The 12,090-nt window shown below is 32.3% G+C and overlaps 1 protein-coding gene across 7 annotated transcripts in view; it reads right to left on the bottom strand.

Annotated features, from left to right (window-relative positions):
* Nucleotides 1-217: 217 nt before the first annotated feature.
* The window catches only part of LOC117338010 (protein tweety homolog 1-B-like), a 28,586-nt gene continuing 16,713 nt past the window's right edge, over nucleotides 218-12,090 (bottom strand). For 2 of the 7 annotated variants that reach the window (XM_033899199.1, XM_033899186.1), the window contains exons 13-14: nucleotides 11,956-12,025; nucleotides 218-8,676 (exon numbers count right to left, since the gene is read on the bottom strand). In XM_033899199.1, the coding sequence (XP_033755090.1) occupies nucleotides 8,602-8,676; nucleotides 11,956-12,025 (145 nt within the window). In that variant the 3' untranslated portion in view covers nucleotides 218-8,601. Of the gene's footprint in view, nucleotides 8,677-11,955; nucleotides 12,029-12,090 lie in introns of all 7 variants that reach the window. The other 5 variants (XM_033899192.1, XM_033899175.1, XM_033899215.1 and 2 more) reach the window with 3 other exon arrangements.

Raw genomic sequence — 12,090 nt, forward strand, 5'->3', positions numbered from 1 at the left:
ACCTTAGCAGTATTTTTCATTTTACAATTCTCGTTGTTACCTTTCCATATTTCAATTCACTTCAGTGTCTGATGAAAATGATAGCACATGAAGCTGTACTACGACAAAGACAGACTTTCTGGTAATACATGTACTTGGGTTAAGGACTGGTAACCACAGATAATTTGTCAACCATTTTGATATTCATGATAAAGCAATATAAATAACAAAAAACTTGTTTACTTATACAATATTTTGTTTATTTTCACAAAATGTAAAGAAAATATTTCATGTATTTATGACATTCTTTGGTGGACATAGGATAAAATGATATATGATATTATTTCTTCTTGTTAATCCCCTGTTGACCAATGACAACAAATCAAAATAGCAAAATAAACAAAGAAAAACATCAGATATATTAAAACAGTTAAAACATAGTACAACTGAAAAGCATGCAACATGTTACAAGGTAATATTGAAACACGAGGAGTACAGAGAAAGCTCTTAAGTCTGGGGTACATTGTTTTCCAAACAGAATTCTGGAATAATATTTATTTTCTTAAGATTTACATTCTGACCACAAAATTCTAAAATAGATTAAATTTTACATAGAAAATTGTTTTTTAAATTTCTGATATAATTTTTTTTCTACACAGATTTACATCCAAATTTCTGTTAAGGTAATGTTTTGGGAAAAGTGGTCCTAATTAATGAGGTTCTGCAGTACTTTATAATTAATCTATAATTATGCAAGCTGACACTTATGGTGAAGAGAGGTGGGCAAACTAATAATTATAGCTTCTGGAAAGTACTGCTATAACGTGACAATAACGAAACATTTTGATACCTTCTCAAAGAATTTTTTTTTTTAAATTCTGTTTTATTAACACCAAATTCTTGCATGTGACCTTCAAACTTAGCCAAGATCATCCTAGGTGTCCAGAGGAAATTTGATTTTGTGCGCAATTTTTGTAAAGAAAAGGTAAATCACTTGGATCCTTCGGATATTTTACATCCTAAAAGTATAATAGAACATTAGAAATCTAGCAACTGTTAATACTTCAAACCAACTTATTTTCGTGGGCAATACTTCAAACCAACTTATTTTCGTGGGCAACTAATTTTCACGTATTTTGCGGGCTATTAAATTTGTGAAAATTAATCACTGCTAAATATATCAATCCGAGGTACAGCAGGTCTTTTATGACTCTAACTTGTGAAAGTTAACCGACGCAAAAAAAGTCGATAGGCATAAAAATGCGAAATTAGGTCTTTGATGACTGTAAATTGGGAAATTAAATCCCTCGAAAAAGTTGCTAGGCATAAATACGCGAAAATAAGTTGGTTTACAGTACTTTGCATAACTAAAATGGCTTTAAAGACACAAAATGAAAGACAAAGAATGAATATGAGACCGCCAGCAGTGAAGTGATTAGATGATAAATGTTTTTTTTTACATATACATTGTACATACATATTACACAAGTCCAGTACAATGGAATCATAACCTGCACTCAGAAAAATCAAACTGAAATTTGTGAAACAATCATCAAATGTCAGAGTTTGTGAATTCTTTGACGCCCTTGCATGTGATAAATTTGTGATATTAAAAGCACACATTGACATAACTTCGAAAAACTATAGTCATGCAAAATAGTGGAGATACCTGGACATTTTTGTAACACTATTTACAAGAAAATGAGTTTGATTTCACAGTAGTTTTTCTATCATAATAGGATAATCTTCAATTGTTAAAGAAGTCTTATTGATTTCAACTTTTCATTTTAAAAAACGATTGACAATTTATGAAAATCACTTATCGATAATTATATCTGAAAAAAATCTCCAAAAATTCAAACAATCATTCATCATAAATCTAAGAAAACAATTGTGGAAAGATACTTTGAGCTATTTGACTAAACTGATTGATCAATCAAATTTTTACTTCGATACTTCGAAATCCCCGCCCTGTATCTAAAACGTAATATTGAATAAAATTTCCCTTTGCAGATCATATTATCAAAATTATTGTTTTGGCAATGGTTGACTATTTTAAATGTTGAATATATTTAGGATTTTTCTGATACTGTATAAAAATGTTTAAAGTAAATATTTCATTCAAGAAAAGCAAAATAATGTACTTTCAACTTAAAGAATAAAATCAACAAAATATTAGCTTAAAATAATTTCAAATTGGATTAATTATACAAATAATATTTTTAAAACTGACAACAAAGAAATATAACATAAAATGCATGCAGGATACAAAGTAAAAACAAGTCTCCTCATATACCGGTATAATTTACAACCTAGGCGTTCTCAAACAGGGACAACATTGACACTACTTAATTATCATAAGTCATTATCTACCAATATAATCTGTAAGTTATAAAACTCAAGCTGATTTATTCGGCATATCTGGCCAATATACTGTCATATATCATATTAAAATATTACATCACATTTTCAAATTTCACTTTCTCTGAATGTCTCGATTGATGCCAGAATTTTATCTAGAAGCAAGACTCCGCTCTAGTCCAAATTGGCTCATCAGATTTTTCTAGTAAATTACTTTGACCTGCGAAAGACCGAGTTCATCTTGTTTTGTTGAAATTGATCAAATATAATCTAATAAGAATATTTAAATAGGAGAAGCTGCATAACTATATAGGGTGGAATGTTTAACCTTGTCTAGGTAACTACTGTATCAAAAGACACGACTTGAAATAAAAGATAAAATCCATTCTGGTTATACGCTTCTCTATGTGAATGGTGATATTATGAATGGTAAATATACTAGAATATAGCGTACACCCTCAAAATTCATGGAGCTCCTCAAATTTGAAAAGGAACAGTTTGTTCAAAACTATCCAATGAGAATTGACAATACCTTCCGAGACACCTTTTGTCCTGGATTACTATAAGGCTGTGCTTGATTGGTGGAGATGGGACTTCTGATATTAATGAGCGATACACTGGGTCCATTTGCATCAAATGCCTTCATGCAATATTCATATTTCGGTATACAATTTTTCAAACACTGAATTAAAACAAGAGATGGTGGGCTAAAAATTGGACTTGAAGTATCATTTAGATAATTAAATTTCATTTGACAAGATTCTGCCCTTGACAAACCCTGGCAAAAAAGTTCAAACTTACATATACCGGTATGCAAAGATAATGCTTCAGGTAGCCAAGAAAACAATACATTCACAACCAACACTTTATAAAATTCTACGAATTTAGATAAAAAACAAAAATAACATGCACAATAAAACTAAATGGGAAATGACAACAAAAAATATGATACAAAAATGTCAAGAAACGTGTATACAATGCAAAACCAAGCAAATCTCTATTGGTAAACAAAGGTACTGTACGAAATAGCTCTTCACCATCCTCCAACATGAACCCCTCCGTACCCATTCCCCTAGCCCACCCTTAACCCACCCTTACAATACATACCACACACGGTCCCCTTCAAACGTACAACACCAACCTTGAAACCTTCGACTGAATGGCCTTTTTCCAACGAGTAAATTATTTTAAGAAAAGTGGTTTTCATTTTACACAATGTTCAGAGGTTTTCCATTTTTCTAGGTCTTCTATCATAATATTTTTTTATTGCACAAATATTTATATATTCAACTAAAGTTGTTTTTTAAATATTCAAGAGTTCTTACCTGTAATTTTCTATATTTTGACGTGAAAGAAAGTATTCAGAATTTCCGAGATAAATCTTACTGATCCAGAAATGTTCTATCATACATAATCTTATTAAATAATGCAGATTGTGTCAGTACAAATCACCTCCCCTACAAGACAATATATTTGACATACTTGTAACACACAATGGCAAGTACCTACAGGCATTGGTAACAAAGGTAAATTTAACACACTTTGTGTAATACGATAAAATAACTATAATCGTAACATATGTTAGGTAACAAACAAAAATATTCTGGTTTAACAATGCTATAAAAAAATCTTCCAGTACAGGAAGAAAGAAAGGCATCTAACGCGAATGATAAGGGTGTGACAATACCTTATTTGACTATCGTAATACAATATTCTAAATCTGTATCTCTAAGAGCCTTCTCCTTGGCCTCTGGTGAAAATCGCAATTTAGCTGATTTACATGTAAAGCAAATGCGATTTTCAACTGGGGTCAAGGATCTGAGCTGCCATCTTATGCATACATGTATTTGTAATTAGAATCCATGACACGATTGGTGTACTAGTTGGTTCAGTTTTTACACTTTATTATCACAGGGTCTTCTTTCTTTCTTACCTTTGTATCTTTTAATAGATATACTGTTGTATAACTACAAGCCCCTGTGCCTCTTTTCCATTATGCTGTAGATAATTTGTCGACAAATTAGCATCAACCATTTCTCTTGTCAAGCATTTAACATTATAATGAACTGGCCTGCAAAACATTCTCAATGAACTTATGAATAATGAGTACCCACAGTTACCTCCCCTGATGATTAAGGGTTATCCACAGTTACCTCCCCTGATGATAGTTGGTAACCACAATTACCTCCCCTGATGATTAAGGGTTATCCACAGTTACCTCCCCTGATAAGGGGAGGGGGAAGGGTGGTTATCTCCCATGACAAAAGAAGGAGTAACCAACATATTCACAGTAACTCGGCACCAATCCTCAACCCACAGTCCATGTCTGCATCATTTATATAATTACATACAACTTGGGTAAAGAGTTTGTACCAAGGCCCGATGAGCATATTATGACTGTGATTAGGTAAGAATGAAAAACATAAAACAGTTAAATAGAATTATGTATATACATGGATTATAAAACAAGGTGTTTTAACTCTGTAACATTTGGATTCCAATAGACACAAATGAAGTTGTTTATAAATGATGAAAATATCCTCTTTTTCAATGGTCACATACAATGAATATCCAAAAACAATGAATTGGATGTTTCAATGATAACAGCTTTCCATATTTTCTACATGAAAATATGGTTACACATGTAAAATGTTCTGTGATTTAGCTACCTTTGTTATCAAAGTCACTCCCACCTTTTAATTTTCATTTACACATTAAAATTTCAAGGTCACAGTCAAGATCTGTATACGATGTATATATACTTCAATTTCCAAACTTTGCCTCACCAGAGATCAAAGGTCAAATCAATGTATATGATTTTGACACCCAATCATATTTTCTTCAAAGCTGACCTTGACCTCATATGACCCACATGACCTTGACTCATATGACCCACATGACCTTGACCTGACAGAGAATGGTGGGAGGATAACTAAAGTGATAATCAGACTTGGGTAACCGTGGAAACATTCACACAACAAACAATTTAAAAACCAAATAATTTTTATCGTTTTAAAAAACTGAAGTCCAACGCTTTGTATAATGACCATTCAAAGAAGAAAATATAAAAATCTATTTATTTTGAGACACAGAAACCTGTTTTAACAGGGAAGCACTGATCTTAATGGCACAATATAAGCTAATTATAACAAGCTGATAAAACGGCCTACACAAATATAATCTATTTCTACAAAAAATAAACTGCATGAAAAATCCCATTTGTGATCATTATCTGAGGGTTTATAACCAGCTCAGGAATCACCTAAACAACCCTCTCTTATTAAAATATCTCTTAAAAAATTACAACAATAATCTTTGCTTTTTATATACATGTATACCTACTAGTAGTATTTTTTAGCAGATGAAATTTCAACATAACAATATCTTTTAAAACAAATATTATAATATTTCGTCATATTTTGTTTCAATTCTCACCAGGATATAATTGTAACATAAATATTCAGAAAAAAATATTTCATAAGCTACGATAAGACATTATCAATGTTCTATCCAATTAAAAACAGGTCACATGACCCAGTGACATGGAGCTGAATTTAATAATTTCTTCTAATTTTTTTTACCTTTTTTTAGCTGTCATCACTCATACGTTCAGTCTCTATTCATGTAATGCTTTTGAAACTCTGATAAAAAAAATTGTGTCACCCCCTCAGAACATACACACACCTATTCAGCAGTAAAATTTTCACTTTTTTAACAGCAGCACAAGCAACTTCTCACACCCACATTTGTACAATGTTTCTTTGAGCATTGATGATCATGTTAAAAATGAATACCTACATGTATTCAGAGTCTTTATCTATTTCTTTAATACTACTATATTTACAATTATAATGTAAGTATTTAGTCTTATATTCCATAATTTCATTTTTTTGTTTTTAAATATCCTAAATAGATATTGTATTTACAATAATTATATAAATGTAATAGAGTCATGTATCTAGATTATTTTATAATATAATTACTGTGATGTCATTCTAACGTAAGTAATTATATTAGGTAAAAAAATATTGTATACTTAACATTCCTTACATTTAATTTTCAAAATATCATACATTTTCTGACAATACTTTACCACTAGTTAGCACAGTTCAAATTTGCCTGTGAAATTTTAATACTTAATTTTTTTTCCCATGCAATCCCTCTACCTTCTTATTCCTTCTCAATATTTACACTTATCACCGACAAAAACAATCGTAAAAAGTCTAAATAAGAATAATTCAGAATCATAAGAACATTATGATACCGTCCTGAAGTTCACCTTATAACCTGACACGGCGAGTCTAGATAAATGGGAATAAAATATGGCTGAATTGGAATTGCACAATTGTCTCTCTTTACTTCGGAAAACAAGAAATCTTCAATTCTGCAATGACATGATCATGATTAATGCATGTATAAATACACAAAATTTAATATTTTAATTCTGTACTGGTTACTGAAACACATACACACACCCACAAAGACTTAATTTCCACAATAAAATGACAGTTAAGGTATACTCTTTTTTACATTGGTAAGCAAGAAACCTTGTATGCCTCTTTAAATCCAGTTAACTATTCATTTACTTCCATATAATTTCTTAAGAAAATAAAAAAAAAAAAAAAAAACATTCGAAAATCATATGCAGTTGTTAACAATATCAAAGATAATGTTGTTGTAGTTTATATATCTCAATAATATAATAGTTAGTTATGTCTTTGAAATAATTCTCATTTTCCACCAGATATGATATAGTAGACTCGGTTTTATAAAATACACCTGGATACGAAATCCATCTGAATTGCATAGATGATATTTAATATTTCAAATCATTCATGATGTAATACTTCACCAGAAATACTCAGTTTACTGTATAATTACAATACATATGGACTGCAAGTTGTAAATTTTAAATGCCATAGAGCTATAACCGCTAAATGATATGCCTGGCTTCGTTTGAGTAAGTTTGTAATTTTACATAGTGTTAAATCATTACATGACATTTCACCTGAAACTGACCATCTTTCTAGTCTTAAATATTGTTATGTCAAGGTGAAAACAAATCTTTTTCCCAGTACATGTATAAATTATGCTGTGCATTGGGAAAGATTTTATAATCAAAATAATATTCCCTTTAATGTTGATTTCTCACTGGGAAACACTGTCAATATTATATATACATTGATAATGGTCATGTTCAAGGCATTACAAAGAGAGCAAAATTTAAACAGAAATTATTTTTTGAAATTATTTTTTTTAAGAAGATCACATTTCTTATAGAAGCTGGAGTAGAAGGGCGGTTAGAGTACCAAAATTTATTTACAACACATTTGTTTTCTTTCTAAAACGACAATAAGTAACACATGGAGAACAATCGATTCGTTTCAAATTTTTGAAAACTATTTAGTCTAAAAGGTGTCTGGTTAAAAAGTATATAAAATATTGTTACTTAAAATAGAACAATATTACATATAAACAACTTGTACTACGTGTACATGTACCATCAACGTGAGTTGGAAATAAAGATATGGTATGGCTTACTTAAGAAATTGGGATTAACTTTTCCGAAACATATTCCCCACCATATATACAATATATATTGTCATGAGTATTATGTAATTCATAGGTAGAAAAGCATGCCATATAGATTATACTGATCATTTTCAACACTCAATACAATGTTACAGGAAAATGAAAGTTCTGCTGCAGTCAATACAAAGTATCAGGAAAACGAAAGTCCTGCTGCAGTAACGTAAAACTATGGTCATATTGTACGACTCTCCGATGTTTTTCGTTTTTCCCTGGGAGTTTATTTTGCTGTACTGCACATATAATTTTATAAACTTATATAAAAATATCATTTCGTATAAAATACCTGACATATTCCCAAGGGGTTATTTTGAGAGAAAAATTGTTATTGGTGTATAATAAAATTCAAAGAACATATCTATTCCAATCTAAACCATGCGATTTTGTAAATTCCCATTTTCACAGATAGTATTCCAACAGCTTCCTTCGACAAAGAAAAGCCACTTACCAATGCAAAAATGTTCGGTGTATAAAACATTGATGATTTGTAACCATGAAGACGAAACTGTAGGTTGAGCAACTTGAACATTTCAATTGTCTGTTAAAACAGTTTATAATCATTTCCGGTCTTTTCTTTTTTTTTGTTTCTTTTTTTGTTTGTTTCGTTGGTATATATTGAGATCCTGACACTGACATACTGACTATGTCCCTTCTAGTTTCCACCATTTGTCACTAGGTCTCACTGGAGTAGCGAGATCGACTTGGGCCAAAGTTGTAGTTCTCTACAAAGGTTCCTGTCGGCCGATACTGTAAAACACAAGTGTGGAATAGTAAGATGAACATTTTACACAATAAATAGATACCACTGGATAATGATACTTAAAATTGGGACTAGGTGTAAATTTTTGGCATTCATACCCGAAAGAATGCAAAGCTAGCTGTTACATCATACATATTCTATCATGAATTAATTTTTGCAACATCTGTGATAATTTTAAACAAGAGATCCCAGAGGGATCTTGGCGCCCACAATTGAATGATCTTTATAGGTTCCATGTCAGATTGATCTTTTCTCTACTTTTCCCTTCTTCTAAGTCTTACTAATCTGTGTAAATTCAGAAACAGCCCTCTAGATCTAGTACTTTTCAAACAAGGGGAACCTATATATAAAATTTAAGATTTAGCGATAATGGCTGTCTGTCGGCCATGTTGTTTTCCGATTGGTCCCAAAATGCAATACCAGGGACCAAGGGGAACCTACATATGAAATTTGAGAAAGATCCCTTCAGTACCTTCTGTACAATAGCGATAACAAACTTCAATTGTCAAAATACAAGATGGCTGCCTGTCAGCCAGGTTGTTTTCTGACTGGTCTCAAAATCCAATATGTATAACTAGACACAGAGGGCAACCTCCAAATGAAATTCAGAAAGATCCTTTCAGCAATTTCTGATAAATAGCGATAACAATCTTCAATTGTCAAAATCCAAGATGGCTGCCTGTCAGCCAGGTTGTTTTCCGATTGGTCTCAAAATGCAATATGCATAACTAGGCACCAAGGGGAATCTACATATGAAATTTGAGAAAGATCCCTTCAGTACTTTCTCAGAAATAGCGATAACAAACTTCAATTGTCAAAATCCAAGATGGCTGCCTGTCGGCCATGTTGTTTTCCGATTGGTCTCAAAATGCAATATGCATAACTAAGCACCAAGGGGAATCTACATATGAAATTTGAGAAAGATCCCTTCAGTACTTTCTCAGAAATAGCGATAACAAACTTCAATTGTCAAAATCCAAGATGGCTGCCTGTCGGCCATGTTGTTTTCCGATTGGTCTCAAAATGCAATATGCATAACTAGGCACCAAGGGGAACCTACATATGAAATTTGAGAAAGATCCCTTCAGTACTTTCTCAGAAATAGCGATAACAAACTTCAATTATCAAAATCCAAGATGGCTGCCTGTCGGCCATATTGTTTTCCGATTGGTCTCAAAATGCAATAGCATAACTAGGCACCAAGGGAAGCCTACATATGAAATTTGAGAAAGATCCCTTCAGTACTTTCTCAGAAATAGCGATAACAAACTTCAATTATCAAAATCCAAGATGGCTGCCTGTCGGCCATGTTGTTTTCCGATTGGTCTCAAAATGCAATATGCATAACTAGGCACCAAGGGGAACCCACATATGAAATTTGGGAAAGATCCCTTCAGTACTCTCTGAGGATTAGCGATAACAAGAATTGTTTACGGACGGACGGACGGACGGACGGACGGACGCTTTCTTTTAGAAAACACTATAATACAATTTCATTTAAGGACATTTATTTTGAGGCAGTATGCCAATACGAGCTGAAAGCAAAATATCCTTGCCCCTGAATCATTTATTTTTAACTGAATTTTTTCATAGAAAAACATAACTGATTTCAGGGATAATCTCCTTAAAGTTCTGCAATGCTTTCCTGTAAAGATGTTTAAGTTGAAGGAGCATTGATGAATCTAAGGCCTGTATTCTTATGAGAATTTAATAAGAGACAACCTCCGAGGTCCTTACCGATGTTTTCCTCACAAATCATGTTGTATCTCTGATAAGGTTTACCTTGCTGACAGTACAGGCCTTTGAATTAATTGATTTATTATATTTTAATTCCTCAGACTACAAAATAACGATTGATAACCGAGTTGTTTGTAATATATAAAAGCCTATTACTATAGAGTGGGAGATATCACATTCAAGACCTACAATAGATAACTTAACTAGTTAATGACTGAAAAAAAAATTTGGTATAGAAAAAAGGGACAGTTATATCAGAAAGGCACCATATGTGATTATCAAGCATTGTTTGTCTGTTGGGTATATATATATTGCCCTGTGAACAGCCATGGTCATTTTGATGCAGATGTCATTGTAGTAGTTGGTGACAACCTCACTGAACAACAAACAGGAGGACCGTCGCATGCCATCCAGAGCAATTAGGGTAAAGTGTCTTGCTGAAGAACAAGTTCCGAAGTTTTCATAATCACAATTACATATGAACGTCCATATAAAGCCACCTGTTTATAAAGGTATTGTTTTCTGCTCCCTTGAGATATTTATAGATTTTATAGACCAGATTTCATTGTATATTAATCCATAGTTAGTATTATTTTAATGTGTTAGTAATGGTCATGCAGGCATAAACAAACGACATAAAGCTGGTCACAACTCACACAACAGTACTGTACATCATTATGTATATATATGTGGCAGATACAGAAATATCACACTTCTTAAAACTCACAGACACACATTTCAAGTAGCAACCATTGCTCACACATATTGTGATATCATACAAATTAACATAATCAGTACCTTAAAATACATATCAAAGGGAGGTAATCCATGTCAGGATGGAAGAAAGCAGTAAAGGAAAAAAAAATCAAGAAAACAACCAAAAACAAACAGTAAGTGTGATCTGTCAATATTGTCATCCAAATAAATCTCTCCTTATTTTCTCAGACAGACCTCCATCTTGTGTAACAAGCACAGCATAATGACCCCTCCACCGAGATAGAATTTTCTTTTTAGTTTTACAAAAATAATTAAGAATGTTATGGAGTGAATGAATATTCCCCATCACCTTTACCAGTAGATACAGTAAATCAGTTAAGTAGTCATAAACTCTATTGAATCTAATTAATTTACAGAAATTTCCATAAAATGGGAGTTGGGGGCTAATATTTCAATATTAAAATCAAATCTGGTACAGGCAATAACATCTAAAATATAGTAATGTTAAATAAATGCTTCAAATCTTAAAGTTTCATCACTGTTTTATTCTTAGAATGATATAGTAGTCTAAGAATTCTCAGTATTTTTATCTAAATCAAGCAATGTGCTCCGGGACTTTCAAACTGCAGTTTATTTTCCCTAATAACTACAAAAATGATATGTATAGGATTTGTCAGCCAAATGTCTTCTTATAACTGAAAATCACAACTATGAAGGAATTCCCTGGAGAGGCCATGGGGCATACGATAACATAGGTGTATCACAGTTGCATAGAGTGACAGACATGCAGACAAGCAGGTGTGAGAACTTACTGCAGGTGGAGGCGTCTCGGCCAAAGGTCCGTGCATAGGAAGTACCTCACTTTCTGGACCAGGGTTCAAACTGCTGAATACAAATGCACAATGTGTCGGTGAATGAATCCTACACCATATTACCGTCTTGTTACG

Source organism: Pecten maximus, chromosome 1 (genome assembly GCF_902652985.1).
Source record: "Pecten maximus chromosome 1, xPecMax1.1, whole genome shotgun sequence".
Lineage (NCBI taxonomy): Eukaryota > Metazoa > Mollusca > Bivalvia > Pectinida > Pectinidae > Pecten > Pecten maximus.